At 37.4% G+C, this 21,346-nt stretch overlaps 1 protein-coding gene across 1 annotated transcript; it reads left to right on the forward strand.

Annotated features, from left to right (window-relative positions):
• Positions 1-2,701: 2,701 nt before the first annotated feature.
• LOC149840052 (uncharacterized) lies at positions 2,702-6,206 on the forward strand. The gene is made up of 6 exons (XM_090003017.1): positions 2,702-2,993; positions 3,109-3,389; positions 3,673-3,978; positions 4,576-5,034; positions 5,125-5,284; positions 5,496-6,206. Exons 1-6 carry the CDS (start codon positions 2,828-2,830, stop codon positions 5,888-5,890), a joined length of 1,767 nt encoding a protein of 588 aa, XP_089859143.1. The 5' UTR covers positions 2,702-2,827; the 3' UTR covers positions 5,891-6,206.
• The last annotated feature ends 15,140 nt before the right edge of the window (positions 6,207-21,346 follow it).

Genomic DNA, 21,346 nt, shown 5'->3' on the forward strand with positions numbered 1-21,346 from the left:
TTAAACATGGGTCTGGACTTATACTAAAAAATCTGATCCAAGTCTGAGTCCACCTGAGTCTAAACCAAACCCGACCCGTTGACACCGTACTAAAGCCCCACTCTGGTCGCCACGGCTTTTCACTAGGCGATGACGCCCATGGGGCCTGCACTAAGACGTGGCAAAGAAGGGTAATAGACTGATATAGACCTACTTTTACCTGATATTGTATATCAGGTACCACTGTTTTTGAAATTATGGATATAGACATGTTTTTTCTGAAAATAGCCAAATAACGACTTGGTCTGATCTACCACTAATTTTACTTAATTAACCTAGGTTACATATTTTAAAATGCCAATTATATCCTTGTACTCTTTTCTTTCTCATTCATCAATATATTTATATGGATACACCATCACAAAATAAGGGTTATATCTGATTTCATTAGACCCAATTTTGACCCAAATCCCACTTTAATGTATTTTTTGTTCTAACTTTGTTTCGAATAAGCACAAATATATTTGTTAAAGATAACTCAAATTCGTATATATGCTATCCAGTACAAAATATGGGTTACAACCAGTTTGAAATTCAATTTGTGATGATTGACTCTAGTTTTAGGCCTATATCCAATTCAGTTCTCATAATAAAGCTTTGAGTCGGGTTGGGTTCTATGTTACAGGGTTCACTAAATAAAGATACACCTATCAGTTTTCATGTTAAATAAGGGTTCGGCTTGCCTGATCTATAGGGATGGCAGTGGACTTGGGAAAAACGGGGTCCCGCCCTGTTTCGCCCCATTTGGATCAGAAATGGAGGACATGAAATGAGAATGAAGGCGAAGATGAAGGTTAAAAATCAAAATTTGTGTAGGGATGGACTTACCCTTTCTCCTGCCCCTGCTCTCTCCCCGTCCTATCCTCGATCTCGGTTAGTAAAATAACTAAAATGCCTTTAGAGATGACAGTGAATCGGGGAGAAACGGGCCCGGCCCGGCCCGGCCCGGCCCGGCCCGGCCTCATCCCGTTTAGGTTGGGGATGGAGGATATGAAACGAGGATGAAGGTTAAAATCAAAACCCATACAAGAATGGAGGCGAGGATCAAGGGCTGAATTTTGATCAAGCATCCAAGGCCCCCACCACACTAACACTATGACAACTCCATTGGGGCTCATTAAAATATTGGTTCATATAAAAAAAAAAAAACAGAAAAGGTGGTACGGAATTTCTGGTAAAAGTTCTCCCTAAAAGAAGGTTTATCCCCGATCCGAATCCAATTCAATTCTGAGGAATTACTGTCCTTCTGGGCACCTGAGCAGTAGCTTCGAAGAAGATTCAAACGTTGACCACGTCATCTGCGTGGGACCCGCCACTAAGTCGGGCCTCCCTCCACGCTCAAAATCGATCGTGTCGACTCCTGATTGGCTAGCTTAGTACATTCCCCAATTGCTGAGAAACCGGCTTTGAGCCTTGAAGGGTACTTTAGGAATATTAAAAATAAGCACACGTAAGGACAACGCGCTCGGTGTTTAACGCCGACACGTTTTATTTTTTTGCATTTTTCCTGTTGGAAAAATTCCAAAAACAAAAAAAACCCGCCTCATTCAAACGCAACTTATTTATTTACGGAAAGCCTCTCATAGTTTTAGTTATTACATTCAGCTTCATACTTTTTATAATTTATGTTTCAAGGACGCCCTTGATTGATCCTAAAATCATATGGTGAACCTTTGTTTAGTTAAAACAAAGGAAAGTTTGGCGTAGTGGAAAGGGCCTCGGCTGCTAGACGGCTGGTTAGGGTTTCATTCTCATATAGTGTCAACCTCTTGCATATAAGAATTAGGGCATTATGTTCTTTGCTCGTGCCGAAGCAAGACGACTCAATAGGAGCAAGACTCGATTCAATTAAGCTCCTCAAACGTTTGCTCGAAACAAATCATACAGTTGAGCTACAAGCAGCTCATGAAAACTACATATATTCAGCAGGAACAAATGATGCTAGACTCGGTTCTACTTATATAAATAATTGATAGATTTAATTAGTATTTTCACACATTATAGTTGGTTGGGAGTTGGGACTTGGCTGCAGATAAGGTTGGGACTTAAGATATTACATTTTGGGTTGTGTTTGGATCTCAGATCCATGACATGCTTTTTGTAATAAAATTTGAGATCCCCAAGTCCAGATCTAACATGGGCTCTACACCAAATTCAACTTCTTTAGCTCATTTATCAGCCTTACATAAAATGATAAGTTATTTTACTTAAAAATATGAGAAAAATATCATTTTATGTTATTTTTTATAACGAGGAACCCTCATCCAAAACTAAGTCACCAACACCTAAGTCTTTAAAGAGCTCACCAATTAAAGGTTTTTGTTAGAGGTTTAAGAACTCCTGCATGTTTAAAAACATCTCAAAACACTAAGCTCAAGTAAGCGCATGTTGTTATGCGTGCTCAAACCGTCTCTATCTGATGACTTAGATGAGATAAGTAGCAAAGTAAGAGTTTGAACCTGAAATAAAAGGGTCAGCCCCAACTCCTCCAGGTCCGCTACCATTATAGGCGAACCTGGCGAGTGTAAAGATGTTAAGAGAGGGTGTTCAAACTAAAAGGTAAAGGGCAAAGTGGGGGCCGTCTGTAAATAGCTAACAAGGGAGTAGTTTGTCAAATGCTCTTTTTAAAGAGAGATGAAGATGATCTCCTGGTATAAAAATAAAATTTCATCGTCTTTCTCTCCATCTCTCTCATTGTCTGATTTTTTGGCTCAAATGTTGAGTGCAATCTGAATCGTCTTCTTCTCTCTCTGTAATCGTTTCCTCTTCCCCTGTGTGTGTGTGGAAAATGGCTGTTCTGTCCTTTGGCCGTCTGCCTAAAGGGTTCCGGTTCCATCCGACGGACGAGGAACTCGTGAACCACTACCTCAAGCGAAAGATCAACGGCTGTGTAGAAGAGGATCAGGTCATCCCCGAGGTCGACGTCTGCAAGTGGGAGCCTTGGGACTTGCCGGGTAAGTTTTTTCGCACGATTTTGGGAGAATTAGGTTTTTATGTAAGGGTTTTTTTCATGGGTATCGAGGAATTGGGGGGTTTGGTTGTGAATTCTTTTGGTTTGATGGCTTGCAGATAAATCGCTGATCCCGTCGGACGATCCCGAGTGGTTCTTCCTGTGCCCCCGCGACCGGAAGTACCCGAACGGGCAGAGGTCGAACCGGGCGACGGAGGCTGGGTACTGGAAGGCGACGGGGAAGGATCGGAAGGTCAGGACGAGGAAGCCGGAGTGGAGGCTGATCGGGACGAAGAAGACGCTGGTTTTCTACCGGGGTCGGGCGCCCGGCGGGATGAGGACTAATTGGGTGATGCACGAGTACCGCGCCGTTAAGTGCGAGGAATTGAACGGTTTGCAGGTTCGTCTTCTTTGGATAAATTCTCTCATAAAGAAAAAAAAAATAGGAGTTTTTGGCTGTTGGATTTCTAATTTGGGTGGTAATCTTTTGGCTTCTTTTATTGAATTCTTGATGTCGTATGTGATTTTTATCTGCAATTTGCTTTTGGGGTGTTCATATTTATCTACGTTGAGCAACCGAGTTGATATCTCTCAATTCTGATATCTTCTTTAGACTTTCTATTTTCAATGTGGGTGGTGCACATGTTCTTGTTCTAACTTATGGTCTTGTTTTCAAATTGCAGGATGCCTTTGTTCTGTGCCGTCTTTTCAGGAAGGCCGAGGAGATTGGTGTTAGCTCTAACTGTGATGTGGTGGAGCCAAGTGGGCTTTCTCCTACCGCAAGCAAATCCATTCCTGATGATGATATGGATGATGATGATTCAAGAGAAGAGATGTTGGATACACGGGAGGTTCAGCAACCAGCAGTTGCTACTATCGAAGAAGAGCAACAGCGTGGTCAAATTGATGTCTTTCAGACCCTGGAGCATATACTGGATATGACATCTAATTCTCCCGTAACAAATGGAGCCACTGACAGCAGTCACATGGTTTGTTAATTTTGTGTTTGGAATAGAGATTTTAAGCATCTTATAATTTTTCAAATGTTGGGAAAAATCATTACATTTTTTTTTCCCATAAGAATGGTGAAACCAGTGATCGGAGACCTAGTCTCGCTGGCTATGCCTACCGTACTTACCGTCCCTTTCCCAACGGTGTAAACCCATGGCGCACTCTTTGTCCCCAATGAGTCGCCTTGCTTCGGCAGGAGCAATGGATATAATGCCCTTTCCCTTTCTTATATGCAAGGGACTGACCTCGGTTGGAATGGAACCCTGACCACCGTCTATCAGCCAAGCCCCCCTCCCACTATGCCAAACCCCTTGTGACTAAAGAAAAAATTTACATTTCATTGTTCCCCTGTCTTTGACTTCCATGTCATCTAGAAAGTATTCTTAACAAGAAAAAAGGAAAATAAAAATTCTTTCAATTGGGATGTAATATATAATTATGAGGTTAAGATTTGTTGGAGTCTTCACAAAGCACCTTATTTAATCTTTCTTTTGTTCTTCTTCTTTTTAGGGTTTTGTGAATGTCTAGACTCTTAGATCACTAACATAGCTGAATTATTATTTTTTGAATTGCAGGCTGATCAAGAGCTAGATGCTTCTGGTTTAATTTATGAACCAACTTATCTGCCTGATCAAGACGCAGATGCTTCCAGTTTATTCAATGAGCCAAAATTCGAATCCCTGGATGATGTTTATTTTCAGGCTTGTCACTCGTTTAATATCTTCTCACCGTTTGATGGTGGTTATGGAGCCCTCCATGACGGCATTGGTGGGCAGTACATTCTGTCAGACTCATCCATGGAAGCAGCTGACGGAATGTTTGATGCTAGTGACTACTACTTTGGAGAATCTCCTCGCCATCAAATCTTTGCTACAATTCTTGAAGATGAAAACGAGACAGGGATTCAGTTACGTCGACGCCAGCCAACGAATGGAACAAGTCAAATTCTTCCATTTCAGGGCACTGCCCACAGAAGGATTAGCTTACAGGCTTGTATCAGCACCCCACCTACGGGTGTTGATGAGGAGGAAGAGGTGTGTATGTGCTGTTTTTATCAGTGAAAATCTTGCCTGGTTAGTTATACTGGTTACCGTTGTCATTTTATTTCCTTTGTTTGGTTGTAGGAGTTTGAGCTTAACTGCATCTTTGCCAAAGAAAGAACAGATCGAGTGAGGAATGTCCCACAGATGAAAATAATGCAATCAATCCCTGCAAGGAGATCCAGACCAAAGTTAAAGATAGCCCGTCTTTGTGCCGCTAAGGTTGAGATGCCCAATAAAAATGGTACCAACCAGAAACCTTTCTGTTAGTGCACTTGATTAGTAAACTTTCATGTTAAAGATCTTCTGTCATTCCTTATTGTGATGTTTTCTTTGCGCTCTATCTTCTACAATTTGGCCGATGAAGAGGAAAATGAATGTATGAAATCGTTGTGTGCACTGTAAAGAAGGTACATTGCCAATCATTCAAGTTAACTTGTTCTATTCTCATGCAGTATTGGAGATTAGAGGAGCTGCTGTCAACGAGGTCGCAGATGGCCTCGGCATTGCTCATGCTCTTCAGGGTTTCGATTCTCTGTTGCCGCAGAAGATGCAGAATGAAGAGGCTCTTAGCAGTCTTGAGGAGCTTCAATCATCTTTTGTGATTTCCAGTGCTAGCATATCTGCCAAAGAAGGGATAGAAGCAGGCACAGAGTGTTTGGGAACAGTCATGGAATCAAGATCAGTGTCTGTTGGAGAAAGTAGTGTCAATAAGAAGCCATTGCTGCAACGGGCTGCACGTAAGCCCCGGTTGGTGACATTCCGCATCGCGGTAATCACAATATTGTTCGCCTTGCTTCCGGTAGTATGGAGATTTTCCAGAGCTTCCTTCTTCATGTATCATGAATAGCCACGAGAATGGTTTTGCTTGTTTCTCCTTAGAGGAACGGCGTAGGTGAATACGTAGTGTTCTATTGTACGTAACGGATTACAGTACTAAATCTGAGTTAGGGGTACTGTAGCTAGATTATCTTGTTTTCTGCTGCCACTTTCTTTTCTTCTGGAAGGGGTGCTAGTCCATCATTTTGTTAGTTTTTTCCTAACACTATCGGTGACCACTTCACCTAGTTCATATATAGTTCATGTTCCTTGTGTCTAAACGCCTCTGTATATACACACGAAAATGATAACCGTACTGTATGATAAATTTGATGCATTTCTCCAAATGCTTTACAAATTTTGAAATACGTCTGCTGTTCAAATTTGAAGGTTTCTAATTTTTTAGGACTTTTTTACCCTTAGCATGAGCAGACCTTTCAATTTTTGCACTTTACATTGCAGCATTCTTCCGATTTTTGTAAAAGCTCATTCAAAATGAAACTCTTATGATAATATAAGATGCAAAAATGGTTACTTTATATCCAACAAAGTAGATTCACATAATGAACAATGCCTTGCAACTTTCATACAAAATTTCTTTGTTTCTTTCGTAACGCTAGTGCAAAATTATGAATTGCGCCACTTGCAAAAATCTTTCATGCATGAATTATGTCAAGAATTTCATGTTAGTGGTTGTGAAAGTTTAGTTTCAATGCAGAATTCATGAAAACTTTGTGAAATTTATGGACTTTTGTATGTTATCGACTATAAGGGATAGCAAGATTTTGTTTTAATGTTCGAATTCACCTGTATCTGTAAGCATTTAAAGTGCAAAATTTTTGAAATGTTTATGAAAATTTTGAAAAGTTTGAAAAAATTGTGAAGTTTCGCATGAAGTGATGCAAAATTCATTTTCAACGTAAGAATTTTGCAAGCATGAAAAGCGATGTTTCATTTCTTAAAACCTTTTATGCGCAACCCAAAGTTATTTTTGCATAACATAAGGTTTTTGTGGTCCTCAACCGGTGGTTTTCAAACCTCTTTCTCTTCAGTAAAATCTCTGGCGACTATTTCTGGTGAAACATAATACATCGGTGGTACTTCATCGATGACTATTTTAACCAATCAGGTGCGAAAACAAGGTATGAATATACATTGGTTAAAGAAATGAGATTTTTTTTTATATATTTTATGATGAAGATATCATGAAGTACACATAAAATATATGAGAAATATTGCTTTTTAAGCATCAAAGTGTCACATTTAATGCTAGTAGGTGGGGAGGGTCACATTTAATATTTTCAAAAAAGTAGTTTGCCTTCTTAAAAGTGAATATGTTATTTTTTTCATATTTACAAATTTTCCTATATATCGCAAATAAGAGCTAAGCATTGATGGTACTTCATCGGCAGAAAATCATCGATGATGAGTTTTTTCGGTAAGTACATTTTATGGTATGGGTAGAATAAAAAATGAAAGTCTGTAAGTTATTTGTTAGTGTTGTAGTTGATCATCTGAAAACTTGTTCTCACAATAGAGAATGCGAACGATGATGATGTATAATTGATGAGGGGTATGCGACTTTAACAAATTATAATAGCTAGATATGATGTGTTGAACGATGATGATATAGAATCAATGATATACTATATTTTTTCTCCATCAACACAAAGTCGATGTATCTAACAGTCAACGTTCAATCACATAGTATGGGTGATATAGAAAAAAATTAAAGAGAACACAAAGTATAGAATCAACAATGATATATTGTGTTTTCTCTTCATTAAAAATGTGGTGATATGCAACATTCTTGAGACCCAAGAGATAAAGATATATATGCACATACTCTATTTTTCCCTTATAAAAAGGCTAGTGAGAAGCAACATTCGTGTGAAAGAATAACATTAATGCAATGCATGGGCAACTTCATTTTGTGAAAGAACAAAATGAATGCAATGTATTACCATTCATTTATTTTGTAAAAGAATGACATAAATGCTATGTATGAGGGATTTCATTTTGTAAAATGAATGTAATGTATAAACAACTTTATTTTGTGAAACAATGTAATGAATGCAATATATGAGCAACTTCATTTTCATAAAAGAATAAAAAATTCATATGTATACATGCGAGTTTTCTTCAAAATAAACAATTTTTTTTCTTATGTGTAAAATTTTGAAAAAATATGTGAAGTTTGCATGTATACAAAACATGCAAATTTTCCTTAAATTTATAAATTTCTAACTAAATATGCAAATTTCTTATGAACTCATAAGCAAATTTCCTCCTTATGTGCAAAATTTAAAAAAAGAATGAGAAATTTACATGTATACAGAATAGATCGCATGTATACAAAACATGCAATTTTTTCTTAAATTTGTGAATTTCTAAATAAATATGTGAATTTCTTATGCAAATTCGCAGATATATGTGTGATTTTTTTATACAAATTTGTATGTATACATGCAAATTTCTTATATAAATTTGCACGTATGTATATGCAAAATTTCTTCAAAATATGCAAATTCACTACTTATGTGTGAAATTTCATCAAATATGTAATATTTTTTTTCTTCAATTTCACTCTTACCTAACATATCTGCATGTTTAACAACTTAACAATACATACAAATAGAACTAAAATTTTTCTACAAACATAATAAAACAATTATAAATTCTTTGGACCTTATATGCAAAATTACAAAAAAGGTTTTAAATACACCTATGAATGAACTTTATATCCAGATGACATTCAAGTTTTTGTTTATTCTGTCAAAATTTAATCCACATTTTTTATTATCAAAATAAAATATACTGGTGAAAAACCCATTGATGCATGAGCAAAAGGATAAGAACAAGTACTGAATTGATCTTGATAATGCCTAGTGATCCTCAATTAGTCATCATTAAATAATCACAATAGACAGAAAGTATCCTCTTCAAATGAACCATATATCACCTCCCTATTCAATTCTTGTTCACACAATGCTTGTTTTTCAACTAACTTCAACACCTTTCTCTCAACTTATGTCATTAATGGGTTTTTTTAGTCATCTTCGGGTTATTGTGCAAGTGTTCGTGAATAACATATAAAATCTACTTGAAATAAACTTTTTTCACTACAAGGTTACCGACTGCTCCACTACATGTATGCTCCCATTCATACCTCTTGATTATAATTAATAGTAATTCACACATCTTTATGCAGTGGATCTTCCATCAACAATTAACCATAATCTGTAGGTTCTCTCTTGCATACGACAATGATTGTTACTGCAACTCTTCATGAATTTTACTTTATAGTTATTCATGATCACATGATCTCTAAAAAACTTAAACATTTTATTGCAAGCAAATTCTCGATCGTATGAGTCTATTGTTAGCCATTATAACTGTTTATAATTGTTGAGTTTTTCATTGTGCAACTCGTCATACAACTTAGATGTCTCTGCTTCAATGATTTTCAATTGTTCTTCATTGAATGAGAAACCATTGAATGAGAACTAAGGGTTTGACCTCTCAAATGACATTCATGCATAATTTTCAACCTCATTATTTATCCCACATTATCATTGTCTTGGTCTCCTCTTATCATTTCTGATTCTTCGTCAGTTAATATGGTATAGTCATCATCATCGCTATCATCTGATTCTTCATTATGGTTGTCATCACTACTACTTTAAATGGACTGATCAACTGCAAAAACTAAATCAAAATTTATCATATATATCGCTCTCTTTGCTTTCATGCATGCAACATTCCTTCATGTCCAAACTTCAAGATTAACATTAAAAATAACACTTCTAGCTCAAGAATAAATTAGAAAATTCAACAACCTTTACCTGGATTTGTCATTTGTATTGAAATGTTGGGTGTCATCCAACTTACTGTGATAAAGATCACCAACACATGTTTGCCCATATGGTTTCATATCCTTTGCAGTGATCCTCTCATCATTAATTGTTTGAGACAGTGAGATATTCTCCAAAGGACTGAGCTCAATACATAAATGTGCCTAAAATAGATGCACATTATTCATAATATTTTCATCAACTGTTTCTTTTACATCGCTTCTGACTGCTTCTTACATATTACTTTTGACTACTTCTTGTGTAACTTTGCAACTGACAACTTCTTGTTTAACTTCACAAACAATGGCTTCTCGATTGCCTTTACTAGCCCCTATAGCTTTAGTAGCAACTAAATAAACATCACCATTGTATAACATTGATTCTACATCATCATCATCGTCCAAGACATGTATCTATATATGTTGACCATCTAATTTTGCAGAACACTTATACCAGAGGACTCTTTCACATATTCAGTTTTACCAGACATCAATGCTACAAATTCCTTATAGATGTTTTTAGAGACCAATATTGTAAAACCCATGAAATTTATGAAATTCTAAATGAATAAAAGTGAAGCATTTATGTGAAATAGTGAGATTTTATGCTAAGCAATACAATTTTTGATGATTTGAGGTTTATAGAACGAAACCGGTAACAAACCCTCAAAAGTGGTATTTGGATTCGGATCTTGGCAGGATCCGATAATCCGACCCGATTTACGGGACCCAATGGTAAATTCAATGGTTTCGGGATAATAGCGTGAGATCCGAAACACATTTAAGGTAAGAGAGGGCAAGTTTAGAACAAACAGGAGAAAAATCCATGTGAAAATGAAAGAAATCCATCAACAAGAAAAAATGTTCCAATATGACATAAAAAGAATTTTCTTGCAAAAGTAAACACCAAGTAATGGTGTGGTGTAGTGGTAAGACGCACGGTTGTATAGAGCCACAACCCAAGTTCAAAACCCTTGAAGCACCCATGTAAAAGTGAAAATCATTGTTTTTTTTCATGAAATTCAGAATGAAACTAAAAGGGTTAAATACAATTTAATTCACACACTTTGCAATGAAAAGCAACATAGCACAAGTGGAGGGGTTTGTTGCTCCTTAGGTGGAAGACCTTGGTTCAAAACCTCTTGTGCATGGATTTTTTTTTTTTGCATAGGAAAGTGATGATTTTTACTTTATATATAAAAAAAAACTCTACCTCATAACCACCTCCCACCAAAAACGTGTGGGAGTTGGTTTGAGCTTCACTTTTTCAAGAAACAAGAAAAATCCCACCAAATGGGGGAGGGTACCACTAAAGAAGAAAAAAATGGAAGTTGAAGAGACTTGTGCTAATGAGAGGGAGAGGCAATGTTGGAACTTCCAAACACCCACTAAAAAGGTGGGCTGAAAGTTAGGTTTTGAAAATCAAAACTCCCCTAAGTGGGGAGAGAAAGAATTAAAGTAGAGGAGGAGAAAACATTTTATACTCTCTCTCTCTCTCTCTCTCTCTCTCTCTCTCTCTCTCTCTCTCTCTCTCTCTCTCTCTCTTTCTCAACGTTTCTTCTTTTCTCCCTTTCCCTCTCTCACGGTGATGGTCGACCCCCATTGTTGGACGGTGTGGACTCCCATTATCAAGGTGTGTGTGTGTGTCGGCTCCAACGTGAAGAAGAAACCACCATTTTTTTTTTGCCGGTTGAAGCTTCGAACAAGGTAAGGGGTGTTATGCTTATATGTTGTATTCCTTGTCATGTGGTGCGATTATGAGGCTGGTGTTCGCCAAAACCCGGTATGAAACCTTACCCACCGTGGTTGGTTTATGAGTTCCCAACCAAGCACGGTTGGACGCGGGTTCTATAAAAAAAAACAACAACAAAATCAATAAGCGAAGAACTGGGTCATGAGGATAGGGTGCGAGTTCAATCCAAACGGCTGATGAAAGTGTTTGGGTGTGGACGACCAGCAGGGTGTTGGCCTAATGCAACTACTGTCAATGATGGCCTATTAGTTCAGTTGATTAGAAAAAAAAAATATATAAAGACATGCATATACGTATATAGATATACCTATATATGTATCTTTATATATGTATCCTGATAGTTATTAAATGCTCTCTCTCTCTCTCTGTTAGTTAAGGTTGTATACTATTTATTATATTGGTTCTGTGATTATTGCATTGTTCCTTTGTTTTACAAGGATATACAAAGATAAGATCTCAGTTTTCTCTGGTGTGAATGGTCATGCGTGAAGACCTGAGTTTTCTTTACAAAATGTTAAATTTGTTATGTGGATGGTTGTTAGTTTAAAATCTTGAAAAAAAAAAATCACGGACAGAGTGTTGGCAACAAAACAACTTTTTGTATTAAGTCTATGAATAGGGATCTGCGTTTTATTTTACCTTTATTTAAAACTGAAAAAAAATGTGCGGGTTTTTCCTCAATGAATCGGTATTTTCTGTTGCATCTCAAAGCATACAAGTTTATGATTGCATTTTTTTTAGTTTTATCCATGGTCAAAAATCTGTCATGTATGTATTACTATTTTGCATATGTTTTATAGGCCCCTAATAGAAATTTGCATAAGTGCTTAAAGATTATAATATGAGCAAGAGGAATAGGATTTTTACTTGGAAGTCCTTTAGGTTTATGCGATTTCTTTTTTTATAAAACAATCATCAGTTGATAATCAGTCTGTGTGCATTTCTTTTTATGGAATGCATTTTCTGTCACGTATATATATATATATATATATATATATTTGTCCTACATGTATTTTATAGGCCCGTTCACATGAAAAAATTTGTAATAATGGAACAAGATTTTCTTAGTATACACTACTCTTGGGTAGAATCTCTGAAAAAAAAAACTGGTGCACAAACAGACCTGTAATTCCTGTGTGGGCTGCACAGAAATAAATAAATAAATAAATAAAACACATAGATTAGTGTTGTGACTATGTATGTCCCTGCTATACATACACACACGGGGCTGAGGAGTTGTGGCGCATAGGCAGTAAACGAACCACACTTGTTGGGTGATCACATGACGTCGACACCAGCGTGTCCGGCAGATCAAAACCGCGAATCACCACTTTGGTGACGCTGGCCTATCCAACATATAGCTGGAGCAACAACCTGTTGATGTTGCTTCCGGCTGAATGTCAGAGTTGTGGTTGGAACTCCATGTGAGTCTGCCAAAGACAACAAAACCTGTGCATGGGTTTTTACAAAGGTCGGCTTGACCTTTGTTTTGTTTCCTGTCGCACCATTGCTGCGAACCGCGATGACCTGGTGGTTGATGTGCTCACGGGAGGCAGTTAATCATTTTGTAACCCAATTGCTCAACTTTAATCAAGTAGAGGTGTATACACCGGGTTTGGGCGACAGTTGTGGCAAAGGCCACGATGGTATCGATATGTCAGAACGTAAAGAGAGAGAAGTGCATAAGAAGGAAAACAATGTTTGCCGCCAATATGTTGTCGTTCGGGGGTACGAAAGCGTACACCATAAACTTAAATGTTGAATATGGGCTCTGGGCCGAGCCGATTCCCGAGAAAGATTCACTCATTGGTGGTGCGTGTGGTACCCTAACTATAAAACACATACGATCGCTGTGAACCCCGTGGTGAGTTCGGGATTTTTAGAATCCCCTGTGGTGCGATGGCTCACACAGGAAAATAATTGAGAAATCAAATGTACGCATAACTGTAAGGTTTGCGAGGTTCTGGGTATACCTGAAAGATGGTATATGTTACTGGACTCCTCAGGGTGTGATAGCTCGGGCGTAATGATAAAGAAAAGGTTAAATGAGAATAGAAACATAAAACCTTTGAGATTTTGGGTATACCTGAAAGATGGTATATGTTACCAGATTCTCTGGGATCTGGGTACACCTGAAAGATGGTGTATGTTATTGGACTCATGGTCTACCTTGGAGAGGGTAGGTGGTACAAGCTTCGTGGACATTCTTGTTTTCGTGACAGCTAGGCGTCTCACCAGGTCCCCAGTCCACGAAGTTAGGGGACCAGGACTACCAATATATCCTAGGTGGTAGATCCAAGTCTTCTGCAAAAGTGTCAAGGGTGCATCCTAATTTCTTGTTCTAGCCACTGGGGAATTCTCTCTCGGTCACAAACCGTCCCCTTTGGATATTCGTACGGCTAGTCATATAGGTTATTAAATAATAGACCCCCTGTATAGTCTCAGTCCGCTACGAGGTCTATGTCTGTGTGTATCCACAGGGTAAGAGTAAGATAAACATTAAATAATTGAAGTTGACAGGAAACTTATTCTTGAATAATTGTGAACTGTTGTTACGACAATTGTAGAACCTGTAAAATTACACCTTATGCTTGTATGAATAAATGTACCTTTAGTCCAGTTATCGCTCATACTGTATCATGAAGTAGAAAGCATGTTTATTTTTTTGGAATAATACAAAATACCTACTAGCTGTAATTTTAGATATCGGCACATATTTGTACATAAGACACTGAGCACCACATATAAATATAATGCTTCTTACGCATACATGGGAATCTGACCCTTCTGCTTTAAATGTTTTTCAGGTAGCAACTAATCGAAGCATCGGGGTGTCGTTATGGATATAGCCAAGAGATCTTATTTATTTCAGTATTTTATGTTTGAACTCTGATTAGTAGATTTATATTTCTGTTATAAGATGTAGTTAATGACATTAATGTTTTAATTAATGAATGGTATGCTTTTTTGTACTTCTTTGTTTTACCCTATAATGCATGTGTTTTCGCACTTCCGCTATTTCAATAAAAAAAAATTTACTCCAAAATTTTTACTATAAAAAGTTGGGGCGTTACAAATATAACTCTCTAAATAGGTTGATTAGTGCTACAGTAAAATACACCTACCCTTTTATAAGCCATCTTAACTTCTTACATTAACCATATAACATATCATTCAGTTAACAACAATCACTCAAAAAGCAAATAACCCACAATAGCCCTTGTAACCCCCATTCAATGCTTGTGCACAATCAACTAAATTTAACTAATTGAATGTTTGTGCACAGTTAACCCTACCCCCAATACACCAAGACAAAATCAGTGAATATTAAGTACAAGACAAACAAACAAACAAACAAACATAAGCAATTTTTGAAGGGGTTGCCAAGACCTTACAACATATAACGAATAATGTAATTCAACGAGTAAGAGAGCAAATCATGTGCAATCTTAGGCACTCAAAACACCTGATGGTAGCTAGATGGAGGCAATTGAGATACTGGGACCCCCCTCTAATGGGGTGGATAAAAGTTAGCATCCAAATTATCTTTTGCAACCACACAAAGGGTTACATGAATAAACCATCCACAATAGGGAAATATACACAATACATCCGCAACAATGACCAAACAAAAACACTACAAGACTATTAATTGCTTATATCTAAAGAAAAAAAGTTAAAAAATGATGGTAATTGTCAGAATGGAGCGAAAACTAACCAGGAAAGTCAATGAGTATTAAAATAAAGCGATTTTTTTTACATGAATCGCTGCAAGGGTATATGAAAAAGGGTTAGGGTTCTAGAGTTAAAAGGGTTACAACTTTTTCTACATACAAATGGAAAAAATAAAAAAATAAACACAAACACCTATATATATATATATATATAGAATTAGGAGTAACACCGAACACCCCTCATGTCGAACATGGTCGAACGCATCAGGGGCATCCACGTTTTTTTTTTAAGTCTTTTGACTTTTAGCAATGGTCCAAGACCACCGCTAAAAGTGCCTTCAACGGAAAAAAATGCACGTCATTGATTGATGCACGATCAACGACATGCTTTCGTTTGGAGTATCATCGAACACTTTGTATATTGAGTGATACACCCTATTCTCTCTCTCTCTCTCTCTCTCTCTCTCTCTCTCTCTCTCTCTCTCTATATATATATATATATATATATATATATATATATATATATAGGTAAATTCGCATGCTAAAACAAAATCTTGTATCACTTAAAGTTGATAGCATGCAAAAATCTGTGAATTTTGCAAACTTTTCATAATTTCACATTGAAAGTAAACTTTCAAAATCATCAACGCAAAAATCTTGATGAAATTCACACTCTAATCGCTTATATATACACATAAATTTGCACACTAAAACAAAAGTTTGTATTGCTATAAGTCGATAAGTCCGTGAATTTTGCAAACTTTTTATGAATTCTGCATCAAAATGCAAACTTTTGCAATCACCAACACAAAACTTTTAATGAAGTTTACAAGGGATTTTTGCAAGCAACATCTTGATATTCGTACTATTTGTGCTAAATTCATGATTTTTGCAGAAATATCATGCAAATTCATTTTTAGTGAGATTTAATGAGATCGAGAGAGTGTTGCAATGTAACACACAAAAATTGATAGATCCACTCTATCTAAGTATAAAAATGTCCTAAAAAAAATTTGAAACCTGCAAAAATTTCAAAATTTATAAGGAAATTGGGAAAACACATCAAATTTGACTTACAATACAATCATTTTCTGTTTTATATATATATGTTTAGCATGATTTTCTACTTTAGTGATCATCAATGGATCATAAGATTGGAACTTTACGAAGGTGAAAACTTACTAACACCAATGGAGCATGCCAAATAGGATGAAAGATTAGCTTTTACTTTGGAGATTAAATTTGTAAATTAACACACCCAAGCTAACCCCATTGTAAAACATGGTTTGTTTGTTAGGGATCAATGTGTTGGATCTTAAGTTTATCATGATAGATTCAAAATATCACCGTTTTGAATATAGCAGTGACTTTAACATTAACATATAGTTGATCATGATTTGTTTATCCTTACAGCCATCTGTAAGCAAAGGAAAACCATCCCTACTTTCTTTCTCCATGTTTTTAGAGCATTTTCAAAGTTTCGCTGCCCATTTTTGTAGGAAGAAAAGGAAAAAAACATTGAGTGATGAATATTGACACGTCAAAAAGGACACGGGACATGCCATCGTTGTGTAACTTTCTATTAAGTTGGAGTTTTATTTCAAATGGTCGATTTAGCAGTCCTCTTCAGATGAACCTACCTGAACTTCGGTAAGCGCACTTAAATTCTATAGAATCTAGAAAACCCATTAGATTTTAAAAGATTCACCAACCCAAACCGTGATGAATCTGGATATAATTTTTGGACCCAGTGTTCCTCAGTGTGTCCTTAACTGACCATCTGAATTTCATAATTTATTGAGTTTTTAGTACATAGAACTTCATGTCTGTTTATACCTAACCCAGTTTGTCCCTGTGCAGTCTTAAAATTTCCCACAACTTCAAAAAATTCATATCTCTATGTTCCCCAGTCCTCTTACCCTCAAATTTGGTCCGAACTCACCTTAAGGTATCTGAAAACATTCCACAAAATTTGAGTTTTTTCTGCTGCACCGTTGGGGAGAACTTATTTTTCTCTCAGAACCTATCGGATCCTAACTACCCCGGGTACCTAGTTTGCTCATTTCGATCTCGTCTTAACCCGATTTTAGTTAATCTGAGTCTATTCCCTTCCCATGTCCGAAAACAGGGCCCAAGCATGCATCATGCATGGAGGCTGTCGTTGCTTTATCATGGTTGGAGCAGGTAAGGCTGGGTGTTTGTGTCCTCAACTCGGAGTTTTACCTTACAGAAAGGCGGGGCCATTAAGTGTCATCATAAAAAAAAAAAAAAAAATCTGTCACCAGTTTGTGGTGATTCACTGTGATAGATGCAGTAAGTTTGTGGGGGCATGACTTAATTAATGAGCACTTGTTAAGTTAAATTTACAGGCTTAGTAGATGAGTTTTGAATCAATTATGTGTAAGTTAGTTGATATTATTCAGCATTCTTATTTTTTTGATCTAACAAAAGCAGCTAATGTTTCAATGATATGGTTTTTTAATGAAGGTGCTCTCTGTAACTTTTGTCAAAGGTGGTGAGACACATAATGTCATTCCATTATCTACTATATTCGGTGGGAGCCTACGAAATCTCTCTCTCTACTGAATGGCTATACCAACTTAGAAAAAGGGGTATGAGTCCTTTACTGAACTCCTCATTCCTTGTATATATTTTTATGATTTCTCTTCGTATGATATTGTAAAATTGGTTATTATTTTCTTTGTTATATATGGCCTTAGCCTATTCAAGCCTGTAAGGATTTCCTACCTCATCGTGCAATGCTGCAAGAAACACAAAGTTGTAACTTAAAAAAAAAGAGGATATTTAACCACAATGAAAATTAATTAGGCATATTGAAAAAATATTAAACAAGGTTTTCTTATGGAAGTAACGAAACGTGATGGGCTTCTAATAAATAAATAAATAACGCATGCCATCAGTAGATTAAAATTCATAAACATAATTTAATAACTAATTAATCACACAAGTATGCGTATGAAAAGAAAAAGAAAAAGAAAAAGGATGTCAAATCACATAATGGTTAACATGAGGTAAAAGTAAAAGTAAGAAAATCTACTATTTAGGGATAAGAACACTAGAAAGAACAGTTGAGTTCGTCTTTTATGTTTTGTAATTAAAGTCGATAGGACCTCATATAAGTGGGCAGTGTTTAAAAACTCTCTGAGTCAACTCGGAGACGCAGCTCGGCTTGACCATTCACCAGGTCCAATTATTGAATAACAGGGAAACTTAACATAACTAGGCCTAGTCATGACCGAGTCAGCTGAGTCATAGAATGACTCGGCCGAGTCGTATATACATATATAATGCATATTATATATAAATGATATAATTGCATAATTAATAATGTAATATGTATTCATGTATATTATAATACATATTATATGTAACAATTAGTTGTACAATATATATAAACATAATATATACATAATTTTTATAAAAATATAAAGTTGTCATGACTCAGCAGACTCACCGAGTTGACTCGGCGAGTCATGAGTCAACCAATGTGGGTCATCGGGTTTTAAAACTATGAAAGTAGGTAGAATTCACTACAAGAAAATGAAGAATAAGTGACTATTTACATTCAGTTACTGTTGATTTTTTCAAAGCAAAGACTTATAGTGACAGGGAAAGCCATTACTGTATATACACTCTTGTGACAGAAGCAACTGTTACTATAGATTTTATTTAGTGATGGAAGCAACTGTCACTAGAGATTTTATTTAGTAACGATTTGACTTGTCAATAAAGCATTTAGTGACAACTCTTGAGGTTTTCAGTGACAGACCTCGGGGCCTTTAGTGCGGAAAAGTCTATCACTAAAAGTCTATTTTGGTGTAGTATGATGTTATAGGCTATCAATTGCAAACCCAAATATAAAGCATATAAAAAAATGTAGTTAACAAATAATCTAATCTTTGAGAAAGGGAGAAAAGGAAAAAAATCCCTGACCTTATATGATCAATCATTCATAACTGTCATAAGCTACTCACTCTTCTACAAATATATGAGTCATGTCATAAAAGTTCATTGCATGCATCTTAATGCACTAAAGAGTCAAGCTATAGGATCTTGAGTCTGAGGAGTAAACAAAAAGCTTTGTTTTTTCGTCGGTGTTACCTGACTGAAGTGTGCATGACTCCCCTCACTAGGTCAAAAAGTCTCATATCTAAATTGATCATCCTATGTAGAGAACCTCTGCCCTAAGACCCTACTGGGTCTACTCTACTTTATTTATAGACCTACAAGAGATGTAGGACTCCTGATGCTTTTCACCAAAAATTCTAAAAAAAAAACTATCAAAAAGTATCAAAAATCAAAATGAGCCTAAAAGGCATGAAAATGAGCTACATTCCTCTTATGCTATCCCTGCCTGAAGCCCAATATTTTATCTCTCTATTACAAATAAAGTAGTTCCTAAGTTGGCCCGACTTCATTCGGTGGGACCTACAATAGTGTCAACATCCTAGTTCTTTTTCTTTTCGACACTAGCATCAATCTCTTTTGGTGAGACCGAGAGGCAATCCAGTTGTTCCTGCACTGGCATCGACCTCGCTCGGCAAGACCACCAAATGGTCTTGGCAATCCAGTTGCCCTTAAACTGATCAAACCGTGTTTAGTGAGACCCATAATGGTCTCGGCAGTCCAACTCCTCCCTTCAGATGTTGGCACCAATCTTGTTCGACAAGACCTAAGCACAATCTAGGCAACCCAGTTTTCTTCCAAAATACTGGTCTGACCTCGTTCTGTGAGATAAAGCATGGTCTCAACAATCAAGTTTTCTTCCAAAAATAGTGGCTCAATCTCGTTCGATGAGACCCAAATGGTCTCCATAACCCAGTGGTTTTCAAACACTGCTCCAACCTCGTTCAATAGGATCCAAGCAGTCGCCACAACCCAGTAGTACCCAACATTGGTCTGACCTCGTTCAACGAAACTAAACATGGTTTCGATAACCCAATATTTTAAAATTTGAGTGTATATATTTCTTTTTCATAAATTGAATCACATCAACTAATGACAAAGAGTGACATCTATAGAAACCCAAGTTTTGCAGAATTCCCAAAACCCTAGAAAGTCCACTTGTCCTGACCACGGGATGACATAGGTTGTTGCTCTCCGTTGCCCCCACTCTTGTCCTTAGTTTTGGGATGGGATGGAACAGTCCATGCCGTTCCGCCCCTGTCTTTCCTAGGTCGGGCTGGGATGGTGCACTGTGGTGTTGTGCTGCCCATCCCAGGGTGGTCTAGTTGGGATGACACCTCACCCTGTGTTCCTATGTCTTGGGACGACAAAACATGTTCTGCCATCCCAGATGTCCCCATGTCTTGGGATGGCAAAATGTGTTTTGCATGTCCCCAGTCTGTCCCACCTTGGAACGACCAACTGTCCTAGCCGTCCCACCTTGGGGATGACCCCAAGGCCGGGTTATCCCACCTTGTTCTGCCCCATCCCATCTCGCCTATCCACCTTGGGATGACCAATTGTCGTGTTCATTCCACCTTGGGACGACCCCAAGGCTTGATCATCCCACCTTGTCCATCTTGCACAACCTGTCCCTCTGAGGTAGACCCTCCTCCTTGGAAGGGTGGGTCACTTGAAACAACCTTAGTGCATGGTCATCCCACCTCGAGACGACTCCAATGCTTGGCTGTCCCAAGGCCTATTTTGCCTCATACCTCGATTTCCCTTGGGATGGCCTAACTACATAGTTGTTCCACCTTGGGATGGCCTCACTACTTGGTTGTCCCATTTCGGGATGGCTCGACCGTCCTAAATAGCCTAGCTCATCCCACCTTGGGACGGCCCTTGGTTTGAACGTCCCACCATGAGATGGCCAAACTCTTTTGTCGTCCCGTCACCTGTGCGAGAGAACACACCATTTGTCTTATCCTCATCTAATTCTATCCTAATCATCTCTCCTCCTTATTTCTCAGGGAGAAAGGACTCTTCTATCTCCATTTAGGATAGATTCTGATTCATTTGGAGTGAATCTGAATTTGAAAAATTCGGTGATCTGAATCTCGCTACCTGAAAATTTCCTGTTCGAGGGTTGTCCTTAGGGAGAACCAGCCTTAGCTTTGCCATACCCCTCTTTCTCAAGTTCCCATACCTACACTAAGATGTCACTCATGCTATTGCAACAACCCTCGTACCTACGTAGTGGTGCTATTGGATCGAAAAAAAGCTTAAAAGCTAAACGAA

Source organism: Nuphar pumila, chromosome 4 (assembly GCF_984573655.1).
Source record: "Nuphar pumila chromosome 4, dmNupPumi1.hap1.1, whole genome shotgun sequence".
NCBI classification, from domain to species: domain Eukaryota; kingdom Viridiplantae; phylum Streptophyta; class Magnoliopsida; order Nymphaeales; family Nymphaeaceae; genus Nuphar; species Nuphar pumila.

Bases quoted from the DNA above. Each gene is read 5' to 3' on its own strand.
- LOC149840052 (XM_090003017.1), top strand. From the start codon at position 2,828: ATGGCTGTTCTGTCCTTTGGCCGTCTGCCTAAAGGGTTCCGGTTCCAT. The intron at 5,035-5,124 runs GTGTGTATGTGC...GTTTGGTTGTAG, and splicing joins GTGTTGATGAGGAGGAAGAG to GAGTTTGAGCTTAACTGCAT. The intron at 5,285-5,495 runs GTACCAACCAGA...ATTCTCATGCAG, and splicing joins TGAGATGCCCAATAAAAATG to TATTGGAGATTAGAGGAGCT.